Genomic DNA, 22378 nt, shown 5'->3' on the forward strand with positions numbered 1-22378 from the left:
TGTTTGCGCATTGTGTTTGAAAAAGCCTCTCCTTCGCGTAGGATAAATCTGAACGCACTTTTGCGATTCAGTCAAGAAGACCCAAAAAATTGCTTTGCTCATTACAGAAATCAATGAATAATGATTTTGATAAGCAACATACCTTTCTTAGATGATAGTAACAACTTAATATCTTTTCTTACTTCTTTTTATTTTTTTGAACAATACTTTTTTATTTATTTGCCCTCAATATGTTTTCTTACTTTTGAGGAAGTAGTTAGTGTTATTTAAGATTGAAGGAATATGAAAATATTTTTCTAAGGTTCATTATTGGCTTTTGGATATTTATATAATTGTGATTTTCATGTCCGCTCTTTTTTTTTTTGGCCAGATTCAATCCGCTCATAATAAATAGTAACTCCTCCGGTCCTTATTATAAGACCCAATTTGAATTTTATTTGGTCCTAATTATAAGACCCAATCCATTTTTCTCTTATATTTTATGTATTTTTTTCCAGATAATCTTCTAATAATGATAGTTTAGCCAATATACTAATTAGCAAGGATATTTTAGGAATAACAACACTTATTTTTTATAAATAATCAACTTAACTTACTTCCTTAATCTCCTCAAATAAGTCGATTGGGTTCTTATAAAGGATCGGAGGAGTACTAGTTTACATAAATTCTTTGTTATATATTTCACTTAGAAAAAGTTAAAAAAAAAAAAGAGAGATGTAATATATTTTCATTAAGAAAATTCAAAATATTCCTTTCTTTCATTTAAAGTTTTTTAAAACTATAAATAATACTCCCTTCTTAATTCTTTTCTGGCTTACGACAATTTACTCCGCCATTCTTTTTACCAATCCAAGCTTTGATTTAAATGATTTTTTTATTTTTAGACACTTATTCTTAATTTATTAAAACGAAAAGCATCTTGTAGTTACCTATACTTCTTAAAATTTTTAATTTGATACATTTATACTTTTATGTTTTTAATTAGATATGTTACTTTCTATAATTTTGCTCTGTTAATAGCATTAGTTTTTTGTATACGAATTAGTGGTACTAGTACACAACAAAATTAAAGTATTTAATTAAAAGAAAAAAAATACCGTGAAAAGCATGGATGAGAGGCTCGGGTCATAGATCGCTTTATAACCACACGATTCCTGTGTTGCGTCAGTCTTCACACGTCACTGCGTTCTTGTTTTTTATCCTAATCAATATGGAGTAAATTACTTTGTTTATAAATAAATTAACTTCTCTAACAGTAATATGGTTGTTGTTGGCAATAAATATAGATTTGTTGTCTTTCGCCATAAGGATGGGTTGCTAGCACTTGAGCGAAAACGCGTGTTACATTAAAAAAAAAAAGTAATACCTATATTAAATTTTTATATCTATTATGTTAAGTTCTCTAACCATACATAATCATGTCTTATTTTTTAAATATTGGTCTTTAATTATAAATTCACATGGAAAAAATAAAATACATGATCATGTGTAATTAAAAAATTGATATAAATCTATTTCATATATTGCATAAAGCGTGAGAAATCAATCACAATGTTAATGACTTTTGAATAGTTATATTTGATAAATAGATCTGTGCATTGATAAACAAATTATACTATTTTTTGTTCTTAAAATAAAATTTAGTTTGCAATTCAAATCAAACTTTAAACTAGATATTATATATTAAGGACTAGAGCAAGGTAGTATATGGATTACTACCTCTTATCTTTATCACAAAAGCTAGATAATAAATTTTAAAATATTAAAAAAAAATATATTAAATTAGTTATTTGTAATAAATGAATGTTGATTTTCGTAAAATACCATTATCAATGATGTGCATTAAAATTACTCTTTGATGAATGGAACTCCTTAATATTTACAATTAATATAAATATTTTGAAAGAAAAATTATAAATTTAGGACACGACAAAATAAATTAAAGTGTTATATTTAAAAAAATTGAATTTGTTACCTAGCTTTTGTATTAACAGCCGGAGGTGGTACTCACGCGAATAAAGATAGGCGCCTTCTCATAAAGCTATGTATTATGCCTGAGATGCTTGACTTCACCATGCACAAGTGTATTATGAGGAAGGAAACCGTGGATAAGCATGATGATAAAAATGAGAATAGTCATAATCAAACCCAAATGGAATATTTACAAATATATGAGTGCGAAAATCAAAGTTGGAAAAAAGAATCCCAAAAGCAAACAAAAGAATAATAGTGAGAAGGGGTATAATACTAATATAATAATGGAGGTCGGGGCATATATAGGAAGAGGAAGAGTGAAGAGATAGAGAGAGAGAGAGAGAGAGAGAGAGAGAGTGATAGCATGAGACCAATAATGGTAGAGTTGCAGAAAAGCTGAGAGCTTTTCTCCGTTTAGTCTTGTTCTGTTATTAGTATTATTATGGCTTAACATCACAGTAAGGCCTTCCATGGCGGCCACAAAAACAGTACCAGTAGGAGTCATTCTTGATCTGAACTCAAGACTCGGTAAAATGGTGAACAACAGCCTCGCCCTCGCCGTCGAAAATTACTACCTCGTTCATAACAATACAGCCACCAAGATCACGCTTGTGGTCTGGAATGTTTCTCAGGACAATATCATCATAGCGGCAAACAGAGGTAACAAACGCTACTTCTCCACTCTCCATCATCTTTTGAATTTAATTTCTGTCTAATATTATTTTTTTGACAGATTTTTCGTAATGATCATTAACTAAATACTACCTCCTGTCCTAATTATAAGAGCCAGTTGATTAATTTGAGGAGATTAAGGAAGTAAGTTGAGTTAGTTATTTGTTCTAAATAGGTGTTATCTTTCCTAAAATATCCTTATTAATCAAGTGTATTGACTAGAACTATCTTGTTAGAAGGGCTACTTTGAAAAAAAAAATGTATAAATATGAGAGACAAAGTGGATTAAGATCTTATATTTAGGATCAAAATAAAAGTCAAATAGGATCTTATATTAAGGACCGGAGGTAGTAACTTAAAATTAGTCGAAGTCTCATAAGTTTGCGTGGTCCTATCATCATCATGAATAGTATGATTTGCTAAATTGTCGTCAAAAACTGCCGGTGACCGCCGGCAGCTTCCAGCGACTAGCAGAAGTAGGAGATTTTTTTCCCCCACAAGTGACGGACATTAAGGTCATTTTACCTAAATTCTGAAATTTCGTTTTGTTCCAGTGGACTGATTTGAGATTTTTTTTTTCATTTGGGGAACATGTTTGTGAATCTTAAGGTGTTTATTTATTTATTTATGAGGGAAATGAAATGAAGAAAAAATTTGAATGTACTTTTTTTTTTCCCAAAAAATTGGAGGAGTAGGATTAAAAGTTTTTAATTAATTTTTTATTTTTTATCTTACATATGCACTTTATTAAAATTTTATAAGTTCATTTTTATTTTTTTGAATTGATCCTATCAAAAATTTTTCTTCCCTCTCTCCTCCATTTTTTTTCATTAAAGTTTGGAAAAATTAGAAATAAATTCTTTATTAAGAATTTTATTAAAGTTGAGTTACACAAAGTTCTTACATGTCATTTGCTAATTAAATTCTCAACAAGAAATTTATCCAATTTTCCCTAAGAGTTTCATGCCTATCATAAATAGGAGATTTCATTTTATTTATTGAATATAACATGGTTTTTTTTTTTCCTGTTCTCCATTCCTGTCTCCCTGCCTCTCCCAATTAACATAGAGTAGGCCCATTTTGTTACTACTTCCATCCTTATTATAAGTCACTTGCAATTTATTATCACATAAAAAGAAATACTCATCTGGTCCTTAGTACAGGACCCAATTCTTGAGTTGGTTTTGGTCCTAAATATAAGACCCATTTCTCATATTTATTAATTTTCTCTAAATTACTCATATGGATACTCTCTCAACCATAAGCAAGTAGAAGAGGAAGAATGGGTATTAAGAAAGATGATTATAGTGTTTTAGGAAAAATGTGTCACTTTTTTTATGATTACCTAACTTACCTAACTTCCTTAATCTAATCAAATTAGTTAAGTGGGTCTTATATTAAGGACCGGAGGAGTACATGATAAAATTTTTCAAATCTATCCTTCTTGAAGTTTGTTCTTTCCCTCAATTTACAAGCCATTTTCACATATCTCTCCTCTTTCTCACTTTTCAACAACAATAAAATAAAGGGAAAATTAGAAAACAATCATTAGATACCGTGCAAGTGATGACTTATAAGAAGGACGGAATTGGTATAAAATAAGCTTACTTCATGTTAACATGGAGAGATCAAGGCGACAGGACTTGGAGACACCCTTTGATATGCAAGCAGCTTATCGTCTCATGCATGATGTGAAAGTACGTGCCCTGTTGGGGCCCCAGAATTCAGAGCAAGCAAGGTATATTGTGAGACTTGGTGAGCAATTACAGGTACCTGTCATTTGGTTTCCCATAACTGGTCCATCTCTTTTGCCACCGCCATCTCCATCCTCCATCTACATCGGTCAAGGCCTTAATTGCTATCAGTTCCAAGCCATAGCCGCCAGTCTTAAAGCTCTTGGGTGGCAATCAATCGTCCCCATTTATGAAGAGACTGAATATGGCAGTCATCTTGTTCCATGCCTCACGAATGTCTTGAAAGAGATGGGCATACGAATGGCTAACGTAACTGCCATTGCTTCAAATTCATCAGATCGTGACATTGACGACATTCTCCTCAAGTTAAACAACATGCGAACACATGTATTTCTTGTCCATATGAGCATGGATCTCGGAACAACATTTGTTTTATCTGCACAAAGAAAAGAGATGATGGGTGAAGGATATGCTTGGATACTTACCCAAGAGCTATCTTCTTTGACAGATCCTCAAGTTACAGTCACGAGAAACTTGTATACTGGCCAGGTCCTATCTGGCAGTTTTACTGATTTCTTTGCTTTGAAAAGGTATATGCAAGGTGCATTGGGAGTGAGGCCAATGGATTCTAACAAAACAGATGCGCGTAAGGGGATAGAGAATAATTTCACTGCTAAGTTCGGAGGAGCTAGCCTAACTATCTATGGATGGTGGGCTTATCACACAATCGAAGCATTGGCTATGGCATTAGAGAAGCCAGGCGCAGACAATAATGGCACAAAACTTCGAAGTGAAATTCTGGCTACTAATTTCACAGGCGTGTCAGGGATAAATTTTAATTTAAAAGGAGGACAACTAGATCAATCAGTGCTTGAAGTATACAATGTGGTGGGAACAAGAGAAAGGATCATCGGATCTTGGAACCCCAAAGATGGATTTGTTCAAAATAATAGTAAAAGTGGCGAGGTATCTGGTGATGGATACCAACTAAGTGGTCCTCTGGCACTGTGGCCGGGTGACACATTGGATAAACCACCAAAGTTGAGAATAGGAGTCCCAAGAACAAATTCTTTTCCTGAATTTGTGAATGTGGATAATTCTAGTAAGCTTCTGATTGATGGCTTTGCTATTAATGTGTTCCTAAAAGCTATCGGTGTTTTGCCGTTTCTGTTAAATAATTATGAGTTTGTTCTTTTGCCGAACAAAAATGCAAGCGATACTCCCACAAACTATGATGATCTTCTCTGCAGCCAAATGAAAGACGAGGCAAGTTCTCATGCATTCTTGTCTTTTTGAGTTGGCTTATTTTGTCAATTTAACTTCAAGTTCACCTTCACACTTGCTCTGTGTATGAAAATATTTGCAGGATCTTGATGCTATAATTGGAGACATCGCAATTGTAACAAAACGCACAAACTGTGTTGATTTCACGTTGCCGTATCTAGATTCAAGTGTAGCAATGGTGGTAAGGGCGAAGGCCTACAGAAGTAAGGGAATCCTCTTCAAACCTTTCGATTGGTCACTATGGTTAATTCTTGGTGGGATTTTTGTGGGCGCAACAATTATCATAATTATGTTAGAAAGAAACAAAACCAACGAAAAAGACAAAACCAATGAAGAAGACAAAACCAAAGAATTTCGCTCCAACCCTTTCCTTGTTTACAAGATGGGTGAGTTCTCTTACGTGGCATATATACTATGCTTATATGTTATTATGTTTCAATTTGTGTCTCGTACGTACTCTATCATACAGTACACTTGATATCAATGTTCTATGTACGATGATGTATTACAGATGCGATGGAGTTTAAAAGCAAATCTGCAGGATGGATGGTGATACTGACGTCACTCCTATTCATCTTAGTAGTGCAAGTTTACACGGCGAATTTGACTTCAATTTTAACACAAGGAGAGAAGAAAAAGCCTGAATTTAAGGACGAAAATGAGGTTAAAAGTAGCAATGTGTTTGTGGGACATCGAAATGGGTCGTGGGTGAAAGGGCTTCTAATTAACCAAATGGGATTCGACCCGTCTCGATTAAAGCCTCTAGCAACTCGTGAAGAGTACAATTTATCATTGTCAAATGGAATAGTGGGAGCTATTTTTGATGAAACTCCCTATCTCACGCTCTTTCTCTCCAGATATAGATCTGGCTTCATGATGGCAGGACCAATCCATAAAACTGGTGGACTTGCATTTGTAAGTTTACTCCTTCTTACTCTGCCGGTCTTAATTATAAGGCAAAGTTAACTTAACTAGCTTCACGTTCACAGGGAGTGTGGCAAATTAGAGTTAACTATATATATATATATATATATATATATTGTATTTCTCAGGCATTCCCAAAGAAATCTAGCCTGGCCTTGCATTTCTCGAATGCAATCTTAAAGGTGACTCAAGATGCGGAGCCATATCGTGTGCTGATGGCCAGGAGCTCCTTACCCACCTCCATTGAAGATCTCATTTTTGAAGACCAAAGTGATACTGAGACGACAAGTTTGAAAATAGATAACTTTGGAGGCCTTTACCCCGTCCTAATATCTGTAGTAGCTCTCTTCTTAGGCGTTGCCATTCTGAATCCATCGGTAATTCAATGCTTGCGTACATCATCAGTGATTGAACAGTTGCGTAACAGGAAGCAGGATCCCAAGTTAGCTAATAAGGCTTAAGTATACATTGGAGAATTCCTAGGTAGTAGCCGCTTATTAAACAAACATGTGATATGTGTGTATCCATAAAGCTTGCTCCTTCCTACCCTATCTACTTTCCTGTAATGAACACCCCCTTTTGTTCTTATTATAAGGTATCTTCTAGAAACTATTCTTGGTCTTTTTTTTAATAAGCCATTAGTTAATATAGAGTATTAAATACTTTTTTTTAACATATATGCCCATATCTAATAATTAAGGGTAATGAGAGAGAAGAAATTAATATGATATTGGAGTTCCATATAGTTAATAAGTATAATATTAAAAATCATTTGAATGTTATGACAAATTTAATGTTTTTAGGTATTTTTATTAATTATTAATATGTTTTCCTCTGGTCCTATTTATAGGGGAGAAAAAAAAGACATTTTTTCGTTCTATTTATAAAGTATTGAAAGAAATTTTTTGTATGAATGTACAATTTTACCCTTCATTCATTATTGTGTTGACTTTGTTTACATAAGATATAATGTATATTAAATAAGAATAAAGTTGAAAAGTTGTTGAATTTTAAATAAGAGTTAATGAAGTTTAATATTTTCTTCAGTTTGTATGAAATATATTAGAAGTGATTTATAAATAGGATCAGAGGGTATGAATTAATTAGAAGTGATTTATATTTGAGATTAGAGATAGTAATTGTGCTTTTATTTTTTTAAGTTTTTTTTATGGCCAGCCATAAACAAGTATTAACTACCAATCACAAAACAAACATCATTTTTCTAGGGGAGGGGCACATACATTGGAAATCATGAAGTTTAATTTAAGACCAATTAGAGATTGAAAGAGCCAATTTATGATAGAATTTGATAAAACATGTTTCGTCCATGTTAAAGGTAAAAATCACACTTAATCACGAGCAAGAGTAAGATAGCAAGAGTAAGATATCATGGAGAAGAAGAGAAAGTTTGGTGAAAGAAGAAATATGTTTTTATGCCGACATAATTAAGCAACTCAAACATGTTGTAATTGAAATATAGGGAGAATTTCATTCAAGTCCCATCATCATCGATCAGAATTTATTCTCCAATTAGGCCCAAAACAATATGAGATTTTATTTCAATCTCTTTAGCTTAAAATGAAATTAAGTGAAAAATGACTGAACATTCTAATGAACTCATGGGTAAGTTTACAAGTCAAAACACACATTCTAACAACAAAAAATAGTTAAATAACAATTGCACATATGAAAATTTACAACTTTCAACAATAGCAAGATATGAACATGAAAAATTTGCAAGTGATTATAAGTAAATTTAAAAATTTGAAATATGCATTTTAACAACAAAAAACGTTTAATAACAATAGAGCATATGAAAATTTATAAACCTTTATTTTTTGTTGTGATAATTGTGAACATAAAAAGCTGGCAAGTGCTAGATAAATTTACAAGTCAAAATATGTATTTTAACCACAGAAAGTAGCTAAATAACGATTACACATGTAAACATTTATAACTCTCGATTTTGATAATAACAAGTTACGAACATGAAAAAATCACACACTTGAACAGTTGTGTGTGTGGATATGGGTATGAAAGGAATGTGTTATTTTACAAGGGGTGTATCATGAAAATTGGTAGTTGTAAATTTTTATACGTGCCTTTGTTATTTAGCTATTTTTTCTGGTTAAAATGCATATTTTAACTTACAAACTTGTTTATGAGCACTTATAAATTTCATGCTCGTAACTTGTTGTTATAAAAATTAAAAATTAAAACTTTTATATTTATAATTGTTTTTTAGCTATTTTTTGTCGTTAAAATACTTATTTTGACTCGTAAAGTTTTCATGTTACACATCTTGTGATAATAAAAATTGAGAGTCGTACATCTTCATATATAAATATATACTATCTATCTTTTTTTCTTAAAAAAATATGTATTCCCCCTTGCGTACCTACCCATGAGCTTTTATGAATTTTTCATGTTCACATCTTACTATTATGAAAATTGAGAGTTGTAAATTTGTACACATATAGTTGTTATTTAGCTATATTTTGTTGTTAAAATGCATATTTTGACTTGCAAAATACCTATGAAGTTGTTAAAATTTTAGAGGCAAGATGGTCATTGTAATTTTATTTTCGGTTCAAGAGCCTGAAATGAAATTTGAAAATATCTTTGGCCTGCTTAGAAATTAAGCTTAGACTGTGGAACTTATATGACATTCTCCCTTGAATATTGCAACATGTTGGAAAATTCCAGAGAGGCATATTACGCCACCTTTTTTTTTTTTTTTTGCCAAGGCATATTACGCCACTTAACAATGCACATATACTCTTCTAGTTCTATTTATAAATTAGAGAGAAAAAATATTTTTTGATCCTATTTATGGAGTACTGAGAAATTTTTTTTGTATAAATGTACAATTTTACCCTTTATTTATTATTGTATTGACTTTATTTAAATAAGATATAATATATATTAAATAGAAATAAAATTAAAAAGTTATTAAATTTTAAATCATAATTTATGAAATTTAAAATTTTTCTTGATATATATAAAATATGTTAAAAGTATCTTATAAATAGTATAATGTTTGTTGGAGGAATAATTTCCGTAGCCATAAATCCCATCGCATGGGTGGCTAAGAGACAAAGCGGCACAAGTCTCGAATGCGAAATGATGATTTAATAGAGGGAAGCATCGGGGGCCCGTGTGTTGCCCTTCCTTTTCCATCTCTTATCTTGTTCTGCTTTTGCCTTTTAACTTATTCTCCCGTTTTCTTCTCTCTTCCTGCCTTTTTCCCCACTCAAGGATTTTGTGATGAGCACTCAAGATTCTTTTTTTTTTTTGATAATAATGGGGTACACCTTACAGCGTGGCTACATGCCTACTACGATTACGATCAGCATTGAGAGTGTGCAGCAGCTCGTTTGGTGCTGAACCAATGTAATGGAATCCTCTCGGAAACCCAAGTCCCTTCTTAGCCAAATGATCTGCGGCCTTATTAGCCCCTCTGCTCACGAGGGCTGTTTGAACCTCCCAGTCTCTTCCTAAAAGCTGGCGTATTTCTTTAATAATTGAATAATCTGCATGCAGCTCGTCGGGTTCATTACGTATCAGCTCTACAGCTTCACTTGCATCTGACTCTAAGATCACTCTTCGATGACCGACGTCCCATGCTAGCTTCAATCCATGCAAACACGCCCACAGCTCCGCATGTAACTCGTCGCCCTCGTGGATTGTGTGGATAAAACCTTGTATGAAGGTTCCTGTTTCATCACGTATGAGGCCCCCGCATGCACATGAGTGCGTGATAGAAGAAAAAGCACCATCTACGTTGAGTTTAACCCACCCACGTCTTGGAGCGTACCATCCGGTGTCCGTAGTCGAGCTCTGAACTTCAGGTAGCGAGACCCCCGAGAGAGATTTCTGGGCTTGCCCGAGGCTGTGAAGGATTGCAGCTGTATTAGAGATAATAGCTTCGTTAGCAACCCTCTTCCCTTCAAAGATAGAAAGATTCCGACGCCTCCAAATCCACCAGCATATAATCGCAAAAGTCGCGTTCCACTCTTCATGATTAATGTTCTTAGTTGTGATATTCCACCTAAACCAGTCATGAAAATTAAGTGAACAAAAGCGCTGCCACACTGAAGGGCATATGAGTTTTCTCCAGAGAAGCCTAGTTTCTGAGCAGTCTCGGAATACATGGATCAGCTCCTCAGGTGCTTGCTTACAAAGAGGACAACGTTCATCATCAGTGAGTCCCCTTTTGTGCCGCAATGCATTAGTTAGCAAGCTCTTGCGAGCAACTAACCACAACGTTGTTCTGCAGCGCTGAGGGATACGTAGCTTCCATAGTTTCTCCCACAATGTATCCACTAGACCATCCTCTTGAGCTAGTTGAGCATAGGCCGACTTGACTGAGAAATAACCATTTCGGTCATGTTTCCATCTCACTTTGGTACCATTAGCCACAACCTCAAGTCCATCTTTAACAGTATCCCAAGTTTTTCGGATCCCCAGCCAGATATTTGATCCGCTTCTCTTTTTGTCTATCACAGGGAGAAGGTCGTTTCCACAACGGTATTTGTCTCTAATTACTCTAGCCCAGAATTCATCACGACAATGCGCTAGCTTCCAGCCAATCTTCATGAGATGAGCATGATTCTGTAGTTTTGCATGTCTTAGTCCTAGCCCGCCTTTAGACCTGGGAGTACAAACAGCATCCCATGATACCAGAGAAATTTTCCGTTGCTGCTCCGTAGACCCCCAAAGAAATCCTCGATTAAGTTTATCCAGATTTTCACACAAAGGTGCTGGAAGAAGATTCGTTTGCATGGCATAGCTTGGGATGGCTGAAGTGACCGAATTTATTAACGTAGTTCTTCCTGCAAGAGACAAGGAACTAGTCTTCCAGTTGGCTAGTCTTTGTTTTACTTTATCCACTGTCCCCCTGAAAGTATCTTGAGTCACTTTCTTGTGATGGAGGGGAACTCCCAAGTACTTCCCCAAGTCTGCCGTTTGAGTGAAGCCCATGTGAGAACTAATCTCGGTGCACCTGTTGTGGTTAATGTTTGTTGAAAAGAAGATACGAGTCTTGGAATAATTAACCTTCAAACCAGAGCTGGAACAGAAAGCATCCAAGCATTGTCGAATTGAGTCTGCCTGTTGTAAGGAGGCTTCTGCAAACAAAATAATATCATCTGCAAAAAATAAATGGGAGATAGGTGGGCCATTTTTCGTCAACCTGATCGGCTTCCATTCCCTCTTATGGATTCGCTCTTGAATTAGGTGTGCAAGTTTCTCCATGCAGATCACAAAGAGATAAGGGGACATTGGGTCCCCTTGCCGTACACCCCGTGAGGATTCAAAAGAGTCAGCTTTGTTACCATTCCATAACAGTTGAAGGCTTGCTGAGCTAATACAATTTTCAATGACATCAACAAAATGAGATGGAAGGTTCAGTTCCTTTAAACATCGTAACAAAAAACTCCAGTTAACTCTATCATACGCCTTTTCAAGATCAATTTTGATAGCCATGTACCCCTTTTTTCCACTCAAGTTACGCATAGAGTGAATCACCTCTTGAGCTACAATAATGTTATCTGACCCATGTCTACCAGGTACAAAGCCACATTGATTTGGTGAGATAATTTGTGGGAGAAACATCTTCATTCTATTTGCTAAAATTTTTGTCACCACTTTATAAGTAACGTTACAGAGGCTTATGGGACGCAAATCTGTAAAAGTTTCAGGAGGATCCTTCTTAGGAATAAGAACAATTAACGTACCATTTTCCTCTTTCACCTCTTCAGGGTTGGCAAAAATCCGTTGAATATATCTTACCATGGAAGCTCCAATGGTATCCCATTGCGATTGATAAAAGAGAGCATTGAACCCATCCGGTCCCGGAGACTTCAGGGGCCCCATACTAAAAGAGCATTTTTAATTTCAACCGCATCTATAGGTCGATCACATATTTGTAAGCTCACCTCATCAATAGTGGGGTACGTAAGTTCACAAGGCAGCTCCGCACGAACTCTGGCTTCCTCGGTAAATAATGAAGCAAAAAATCTCGTGGCTTCCTGTTTAATTACCTCTAAATCATGACACCACTCTCCTCCATCTATCCGGATAGCATCGATTCTATTTGCTTTGCGGCGTTTGTTGGCTCTAGAATGGAAGAGTCTCGTGTTTCTGTCTCCATAAACAGACCACTCTACACGTGCTTTCTGGGCCCACAAGAGAGACTCCTGAACAAGCACTTCCTCAAAATCTTTCCATAATTGAGCAAGAAGATCCTCATAGTGCCCCTTATTTCTTCCTCTTTCTAAAGCTTTATTAACACCATCCATCCGACGTAACAGTTTGTTCTTTCGACCCTCAATGTGCCCAAAAACATTTTTATTCCATCTGCAGCATTCATGCGTGAACTGATGGAGATTCTGCTTCCACTCTCTTTCTGTCTTCCAATTGTCAGTAACAAAGCGTTTAAAGTCATCATGTAATACCCAGGCCGCAATAAACCGGAAAGGACGTTTTGGTCTCTCTGTAATAAAATCAAGCTGCACAAGAAGTGGGCGATGATCCGATTTGTAAAATGGCAAGTGAGACACACGAGCATTGGGAAATAGTCTACACCATTCGTCATTTGCCAAGACACGGTCCAGACGAGCTTCTGTGTTCCCTCGCTTCCAAGTAAAAAGTGGCCCTACATGCCCAAGGTCAGAAACTCCTGAGGTCTCATACCAGTTACTGAATTCTCGGTCCGTGCTGAGTCCATTTACAGCAGTAGTGCGTCTTTCTTTCTGAAAAATAGTTGCATTAAAGTCTCCCCCAAGAAGCCAGGGACCATGAATGCCACTCTCTAATTGTTGTAGTGCATTCCATAGGTTATGTCGTCCCATCACGTGCGGGCTAGCATAAACTATAGTCATGAACCACTGCTCTAATCTCGAGGTTTCAATATACAGGTGTAAATATTGCCTATGTCGTTCTAGCACCTCGACCCGCCGAACTCCTGCATTCCATAGACACCAAATGCCACCACTGTACCCTTCGGCTTCAATAAAGGTGTATTCTTGAAAACCAAGACTACCAATCCGTCTCTCTGTTTTAAGCTTGTCTGATCTAGTCTCAAGTAACGCCAAAAAATCTAAACAAAAATGTTTTTTCAGTTCTTGCACCAGGCTAGGAAAAGTCTTCGTGCCCGTGCCCCTAGAATTCCATATCATGTAATTCATAGGGAAACATTTTGTTGAGTTGGCGAAGCTTCAATGCCCCTTCCCTGGACAATATCCATCTTATTTCCCATAATAATATCCTGATTGTGAGAGGTCAAAGCCTCCCCTTCCAATGACGCATGCGTGGAGATGCTTTGAGTACCAACGGGCCCACTTACAATTGGATTTTCTCCCCCCTTTGCGTTGTGAGCCTCTATGTCAGCAGACCCAGCTTGTAAAGTAATGAAGGGATTGTATATTTCTAATGGGCTTTCATTGAGGTTGATCGTATCCTTAAAGGGGGCCTTTGACTTATCAAGAATGTTCTCCTTACCCCTCAATTTGGCTCTTTCAACTATTTTCCTTTTAGCTCCCAGAACCGTGTTCCACGTGCCTTCATTAATATTATTTAACTCTGCGCCAAAATCACGGGTATTATTTTTAGATCCTGCCACCTTCTCATTCTTATCTTTGCGTATCCCAACTGGCCGATATATCCTCTTCTTCTCCTCCTTGGTATTAACCCGAGATTGAAGCTTCTGAATCTTTCCACTCCCAACGCCTTTTTGATCCACATCTTTATTTCCATTCCTCAATCCCTTCAAATCCGCCCCATGCTTCTCTCCATCAGATCCCCTTATTTCTATACGATTTGAAGGCCTACGGAAATCTCGGCGAATCAACATCTGGGGGCCCAAATGAGCATCCGCCGCCACCATCGGTGGTTGCACTGTCGTGGTTCGCGATTGGTTATCACTGGTCTTTTCTGTCTCCGATGTCTTCTCTTTCTCTCCTGTATCCGCCATAGCCCCTGTAGTTGCGACGTTCACATTTTGGGGGCATGCATGCATTTCATGTCCGTACTTTCCGCAATTAAAACAAACTTGATGTAACCCTTCATAAACAAGCTGCCAATCCTCACCAAAAGCCGTGAACGCAGTGAGCAAAGGTTGTTGTAGATCTATTTCTACACATATGCGAGCAAATTCTCCTTTGTCATATATCGAGGTTGAACGGTCCACTTTGATGGTCTTGCCAATCATGTCGCCTATAATCCCCAATGACTCAACATTATAAAATTCCATTGGTAAGTCTGGGATCCGGACCCAAGCAGCTATCTTGCGTTGTGTGTCCGCCTTCCGCGGATTAAAATTTGGCCTCCATCTCTGAACTAACAGGTAGTGATCATCAATCATCCACGGACCTTCTTGAAAGGCATAGTCCCGGTCCTCCCTACTGGTGAAAGAAACAATATAATAATCATTACTAAGCGGGGTCACTTTCATAGGATCCTTTGGCTTCCACATCCTTCTCACCCTGTCAATAAGAACATTCTTTGGCACCTGTGCCCCTAGAAGCTTGATAATCAATGAGTTTATCCACGGTTGGCACCAGGCCGTGTATTGAGATGCAGTAACTTTTAGCACGGGATACCTTGGTTTAATAGTAGTGCCCTCTGTCTCTACCCCATCAACCAGATCCGCATCCCCATCAGTAGTCTCTGAACTTTGATTTTTCTTCATAAAGAAGGATTTCCATCCGTTTACTATATCCTCATTCTCATCATGTTTAACCAGAAAACCTCCACACCCTAAAGAGAGAAGTTTCTCTTTATATGATAAAGGCAAAACTCTCCGGTTAGCGGCAGGTTGCGGGGTTTTCATTCTCCCCTCCGACTCGCTTTCCCCAGCACTACCTGCCCCGAACACAAAGTCCATAGGTGAACTACCAAGCTCCGCTTCTTTGTCGCGTTCCCTTCCTCCTCCCCTATCAACCTCTCCAGCACCTCCTCCCCCAACGCTACCTCTCGTACCTCTCGCTCTCCCTTCACGAGGACGATTTTGTCTGACCCCGATTCAGCACTCAAGATTCTCTTGCAAAGGCCAAACTTTTTCATAACAAGCATCGTATTAATTAGTCTCAATCGTTTAAATGAAAGTTACTCGTGCTAAACAGGAGGAATTTATTTATTATCACTTTTCATTCACGATATTGTTTCCTCCCCAACTTTGCTTAAATGATACACCTACTAACCCTCTTATAATTAATGATTAAATGCATTCTTTCTATGTTTCTCGCTCCTTCAAATATTCATTAATAAACTTAAAGTTAAAATTTTTTTTATCAAAATATAAATATTAAACAAAAAAATAATTATTATTATATTTTTAATTTTGGGACAATTATACAATAAAGTCACACAAAAATTACTATCAATAAGTTTTAATGACAAGACAGCAATTGTTATGTTCTATATTAAAAGTTGTTATTACATGCTACTCTATTTGTCAGTAGGACTTTATAATAATTATGTTTTTAATTTGGGGTTTTTTAAAAATTGTCCCTTTAACCTTTTCTCTGCACGTACGTCCCCGCTTCATTCAGCCCGATTTTCTCAAGTCGCTATCTTCTTTTATTACTTTTTCTCCAACCCAGTGGCCATTATCATTTAGTAAGGGAGAATGCCATCTGCTATGAAAGAAAGGAAAAGCTAGGGCCCATGCATACGTTGGAATTTTTTAGAAAATAATGAGGGAGCTATGTGTGTTGTCATCATCATCATCAAGTTGCTAAATCATGCGAAAATGGAGGTGTAAATTATGAAAGAGAACTTGTGGGAAAAAAGTATTGTTCTTGTATTAATAATATTTCTTAAAATATTAATACCTTCTGGGCCAAATCGGGTAAAATTGGTCAAATGAGTTAGTTAAAATGGTATTTTAGTCTTTTACATATAGGTAATATATTGATCCCTAGAGACTTAGTCAATTTTAGTTTTTTCGAAGGACAAAAATGCCCTTTTATCGTTATGAAGCATATGTAGTATTGATGGTTGTTAAGACTTAAGACTTAAAAGAGGGAAAAAGAGAAGGATGTATAAAATGACGGCAAGAGTGAGAGGAGAGGAGAGAAGGGAATAGCAGAAATGGAGAGAAGGGGAAGAGAATCTCTCATATTTGTGAGCTTATTATGCCTAATGGTAACCCTAACAGAGTCTGCGACTGTGACCATACCAGTAGGAGTGATTCTGGATTTGAACTCATCACTTGGTAGTATCACCCTCAACTGCACCAACCTCGGACTCCTCGACTTCTATTCCACACATGATTCCTACGCGACCAGGCTCCAACTCCATTTCTGGCATTCTGGAAACGATCTCCTCACTGCAGCTATTGCAGGTAATTAATTAATCTCCCATAAAAACCTGTCCTCAATTATTACTGATGTTTGCAAAACTATAATGATCTTGTCGAAGTGTTACGAGTTCCACCTCTGTTCTTCTACCCTGTTTCTCTTTCTTCATGACATCTTATGGAAATAGAATTCCTGACCCCCTCCCCCCTCAGCTTTGCTTTAGCATTTCTTGTGATTCTTTTTTTTTTTTTAAAACAAAAAAGAGGTCATTCAATATCCAGAAACATTTTATAAAATTAGAGAAGTGAGTGTATACTTTTTTCATATCTGCAGTCTCCTAAAATTTTTGGCTGTACGTAAATATCCTTCATCATTTTTAAAATTTTACAAACTTTTGCGTTGAAGAAGATAATCCCCCGCCGTTTCTTTAAAATAATATAATTTTATTATAAGGTTGAAAAAATAATTTTTTGTTATTTATTATTTATTATTTATATAAGCCTAAAATTTTAGAGGGATTCTTTATCAATTTTTACTCTTATTACTCAGGGCAACTGTACGTTGAGTAGTCTTCTAGTCTCTTGGCATCTTTTCTTCACACTGGTCTGGCTGTTGCATAAACTTTACAAAGTATTTGCAAATTATACTAAAATTAAAATTTCATTTTCTAAATGTTTAAGACTAAAATACTACCTCCAGTCCTTAATATAATAGTTAATTGACTAATTTGAGTAAATTAAGAAAATCAGTTAAGTTATTATTTGTAATAAATCGATGTTATCTTTCTTAAAATATTCTTGCTAATCAAGTATATATTGGCTAGAATTGCTATTATTACAAGGACTATATTGAAAAAAATAGATAAATATGAAAAACAAAGTGATATATTAAGTAGTACCGCCCTCCCCTGATTATACAAGAATATATATATATATATATATATATATATAAATACAGATCATGTAGAAGAGCGAATCTGCAGCGGGGAACTCAAATTCAATTCCCTTAGAATGGTCCCTCGCCCAAATTCTAGCCAACTCAATGCCATCACTTTTTCCTCCTTTTGTGTTCAGTCCTTAATATAACAGCTAGTTGACTAATTTAAATAAATTAAGAAAATTAGTCAAGTTATTTATTTGTAATAAATAGATATTATCTTTCTTAAAATATTCTTGCTAATCAAGTATATTGGTTAGAATTACTATTATTATAAGAACTATATTAAAAAATAGATAAATATGAGAAATAAAATGATGTATTAAGTAGTACCACCCTCCCTTGATTATACAAGAAAAAATATATATACAAATACAGATCATGTAGAAGAGCTATTTTGCAGCGGGGAACCCAAACTCAATTCCCGTAGAATGGTCCCTGGCCCAAATCCTAGCTAACTCAATAACATCACTTTTTCCCTCCCTCTGTGTTGTGCGCGCGCTTGTGTCTATATATCATTTTAATTTTTTTAACTTGGTAGTTTTGGCATTAAGCAGCTTGGAATCTGATAAATGGAAAAAAGGTGCATGCAGTCCTGGGACCTCAAAACTCAGAGCAAGCGAGGTATGTTGTAGAACTTGGTAAGACGAACGATGTACCAGTGATTTGGTTTTCTCCATCTGGTCCATCTCTGTTGCCACCTCGTACCCGATTCTTCATCCACTCCAACTCCACCAGAAGCCATTGCTCTCAGTTCGAAGCTATAGCAGCCATTATCGAAGCTTATGATTGGCAGTCTGTGATCCCCATTTATGAAGATCCAGAATTCGGCAACGACCTCATTCCATGCCTCTCTTATGCCCTGCAAGACATGGACACTCGAATGCCTTACATAAGTGTCATCAATCAAACTTCCACGGATTCTCAAATCGCCGGTGAGCTTAACAAGATAAAAGCCCAGCGAACATTTGTGTTTGTCGTTCATATGTCTCTGGAGCTTTGGTCAATATTTGCGGAACATGCCAAAAATGCGGGCATGATGAGCGAAGGATACGCTTGGATACTTACGCAAGGCCTGTCTTCTGTGATGGATCCCGAAGCTTTAGATGTCAGAATGAAAGGCTATATGGATGGTGCGTTGGGTGTGAGGCCATTCGTGTTATCCAACTTAACTAAGCGCCTTTCCTTAGTTAGAAAATTAAAGTCTGAGTACGATAAAACTCTTTCTCTAAATGGCTTGTGGGCTTATGACACTATCACAGCATTGGCCAGAGCCGTAGAGAAGGCCGGCTTAGTCAGTTTTAATGAAAGTGGAGCTGATCTTCGCAACGAAACAGGCCCAGAACTTCGCGGAGCAATTCTGGATACTGATTTCGTTGGCTTGTCAGGGAATTTTAATTTGAGGCAAGAACAACTAGAACAATCACATGTTGTGGTATACAATGTGCAAGGCCAAAAAGAAAGGACAATTGGATATTGGAGCCCCGAAAAAGGACTTGTTCGAATGCAAAGTGTACGTGGTGAACCAATATGGCCGGGTAACACTAAGGAGATACCACCCAAGTTGAAAGTTGGGGTCCCAAAGACGCATTTTACTGAATTTGTTGATGTTAATGGGAGTGTAGAAGGGCAGCATGTATCAGTTGCTGGCTTTGCTGTTGATGTATTTAAGCAAGTGGTTGGCCTCTTGCCATTACCTTTACGTTATGAGTTTGTGCCTTTGAACAACAGTGATGGAGAGCTGACTCCCTTCAGCTATGATGATCTTCTCTGCCAATTCGCAGACAAGGCAAGTTTTCATTCATTTCTGTTGCTTTCAATTGCTTTAACTTGATCGGCTTTTCTGTTTCTCAGTTTCTAGTAAAGGGAAGTCAGGCATGTATTTGTATATTATCATTGATGATTTAATTCCCCCTGAAGCTTGGATACACTCAAGAAATAAAAATCATATGGGGGGCAAACAAAAGTTGGAAAATTTCCCCCCGAAATTAGTCTGATCACGTGTACCATAATTCCTGTATATTACAAGTGATTGAGAGATATTAATTGTCTTGATCTTTCCACTTGATAACTGATGTCATCAGTGAGCATGCAGGCCACAAACACACACAAGTTATATATATATATAGGGATTCATTTCCAACAATTAATCCTTGTATGAAAATATTGCAGAAAGTTGATGTTGATGTTATAATTGGAGACATTACAATTGTAGTGAGTCGCACAAATTGTGTTGATTTCACAATGCCGTATTTAGATTCAAGTGTGTCCATGGTGGTAAAGGTGAGGTCTGACTCGAAAAGCATGTGGATCCTCTTCAGACCTTTTGATTGGTTACCTTGGTTCATTCTTGCTATGATTCTTGTGGCTGCAACTGTTTTTGTAATTATATTGGAAAAACAAAAAGAAAAGAAAACGGAGGATGATGTCACGGGAAGCAAATCCGAAATTAAAACAAAGGATGATGTTAGAGGAAGCAAATCTGCAAATAAAACAGAGGAAAATGTCGAAGGAAGCAAATCCAAAGAAAAAACAGAGGATGATGTCACAGAAAGCAAAGCTGAAAATAAAACAGAGGATGATGTCAGAGGAAGCAAATCCGAAAATAAAACGGAGGATGATGCTGGAGGAAGCAAATCCAAAGACTTTGTCCGCAATCCCTTCCTTATTTACATGAGCGGTAAGTTCTCTTTTGTCGTGCACTATTGATTATGTATATATATATACACTACTCTCTTTCTTTGTATTTATAGGTCACTTTGTAAAAGTTCTTTATGTTTCTATTTACAAACGATTTGGTAAAATCTATGAAGTAATTGATGGTTTTCTTAATACTGCTCTTAATTGTATCAACTTGTTGATCTTACTGATCTATTTGACACTGTGTATTATAAATGTTGTGTGTGTGGTGATTGCAGATGTTGGGTTTTTGAAAAGTGGCACATCTAAATGGCTGGTGATAGGGGTCATGTTTATATTGACCATAGTACTGCAAGTTTATACCGCAAATTTGACATCAATTTTAACAGATAGGACAAACCCGAAGCCTCCTCCATGGAAGGACGTGCAGGAGATTAGAAGGAGCAATCGGAAAGTGGGATATCAAAGGGATTCCTGGATGAGAGGGTTTCTAACTCACCAATTAGGATTGAAGGATGATCAGTTAAGGGCTTTTACAAGTCGTAAAGAGTACGAGGATGCTTTATCAAATGAAGACAAAGAAAATGGAGGAGTGGATGCTATTTTTGATGAAACTCCTTATCTCAGGCTCTTCCTTTCCCAATGCGCTTCTTGCCAAATGGTAGGACCAATCTACAAAGCTGGTGGATTTGCCTTTGTGAGTACTCTTCTTCTCATCCCAATATATATATTATAGGAATAAGATACAAATTTGTCTAAAAAATATTCGTTCAGAAGTAATCTTGTCCAAAAATTTTTCTTAAAGTTGAATGTTGCCCTGAATGTTTTAATAAAATATAACAACATTACTTCATGCCATTAAAAAACTGACATTGATGACCGTTAACATTTTTAATAGTAAATAGTGATGTTGTTCTGTTTTAACACTTCCAAGCCAATCTTAAACCTAAAAGAACTTTCGGGACTATTATTTCTGAGTAAAAACTTTTAGAAGAAATTTACATCATAACCCTACATTATATTTCATATGATTCATAAAAACTCTGATGATGTTCATACCATGCTGTATTTTTCAGGCATTCCCAAAGAACTCTACCTTGGTCTCGAATTTTTCAACTGCAATATTGGAAGTGACTCAAAATGTGACGATGTTTCGTCAGATGAGGGAGAAAATATCTTTCCCCATCACAGTTGACAGATCCGAATATAAAAGTAGTATTGAGACGCGAAGTTTGAAGATAGGCGACTTTGGAGGCCTTTTCCCAATCATATTGTTTGTTTTGGTTCTCTTCTTCTGCCTTTCAATTCGTAACAAATTGGTTTCATGTTGGCACAATCTCTGTCGGAGAGAGTAATATTAATTAGTACCTAACTAATTAAACATCTGTAAAATCAGTGTGTTTTATGTTTGTGTGTGTAGCTTCTACTATTGTGAATAGTCCAAGTGATAAGAATGAGGTGATGAAAGACTTCAAAAAGTTTACGACCTTCTGATTGTACATACGTGTGGCTTGGTGTTATTTTGTAATCAATAATTCTTCAAGTTGTCTCTTATCTTCAGTTGGCTTATTATCTGGTCATCTTAATATCCATCATGTGTGTGTGTGTGTGTTAAGACTTAAGAGAAATATTGTTTCATGTATTATTGCAGTTAATATTTGTGTCAAATGATTAGTTAGTTAGAATATAATCTTTATAATTCAGTATATGCATCTATCAATTTACATGTTATTTGTTCTTACATGCTTAGAGATCTTGTGGAAGTTTCCTATAATATTACCTCACCACGATAATATATATATATATATATATATATATATATATTGTAGCCTTTTAGTTATAAAGCTGAAGGAGGAAGTTTTGAAGAGAGGTCTATAATGTAGAGCCATTGCATTATTACATCGGAATGAATTTGGCGTGAAATATTTATAAGTTTAAGAATAGTTAAAA

General features: G+C 36.1%; 3 protein-coding genes and 1 long non-coding RNA gene across 4 annotated transcripts; 3 read left to right on the top strand and 1 right to left on the bottom strand.

Moving 5' to 3' along the window:
- Window positions 1-2366: 2366 nt before the first annotated feature.
- Window positions 2367-7157, top strand: LOC114742267 (glutamate receptor 2.7). Its single transcript, XM_028930540.1, has 5 exons — window positions 2367-2634; window positions 4318-5606; window positions 5707-6010; window positions 6136-6539; window positions 6677-7157. The coding sequence occupies exons 1-5, from the start codon at window positions 2445-2447 to the stop codon at window positions 7007-7009; spliced, it is 2520 nt and encodes an 839-aa protein (XP_028786373.1). The 5' UTR covers window positions 2367-2444; the 3' UTR covers window positions 7010-7157.
- Window positions 7158-12412: 5255 nt separating this feature from the next.
- On the bottom strand, window positions 12413-13729 carry LOC114742276 (uncharacterized). Its single transcript, XM_028930547.1, has one exon. It carries the CDS (start codon window positions 13727-13729, stop codon window positions 12413-12415), a length of 1317 nt encoding a protein of 438 aa, XP_028786380.1.
- A 2842-nt stretch (window positions 13730-16571) lies between these two features.
- Window positions 16572-20974, top strand: LOC114742277 (glutamate receptor 2.3-like). The gene is made up of 6 exons (XM_028930548.1): window positions 16572-16896; window positions 18346-19577; window positions 19961-20071; window positions 20201-20468; window positions 20707-20882; window positions 20969-20974. Exons 1-6 carry the CDS (start codon window positions 16644-16646, stop codon window positions 20972-20974), a joined length of 2046 nt encoding a protein of 681 aa, XP_028786381.1. The 5' UTR covers window positions 16572-16643.
- A 5-nt stretch (window positions 20975-20979) lies between these two features.
- Window positions 20980-22008, top strand: LOC114742290 (uncharacterized). Its single transcript, XR_003739847.1, has 2 exons — window positions 20980-21125; window positions 21505-22008. It is a non-coding gene; the product is annotated as an uncharacterized LOC114742290 (long non-coding RNA).
- The last annotated feature ends 370 nt before the right edge of the window (window positions 22009-22378 follow it).

This window comes from Neltuma alba, unplaced genomic scaffold (assembly GCF_004799145.2).
Source record: "Neltuma alba isolate B1F8T4 unplaced genomic scaffold, ASM479914v2 tig00003699_pilon, whole genome shotgun sequence".
Taxonomy (NCBI): domain Eukaryota; kingdom Viridiplantae; phylum Streptophyta; class Magnoliopsida; order Fabales; family Fabaceae; genus Neltuma; species Neltuma alba.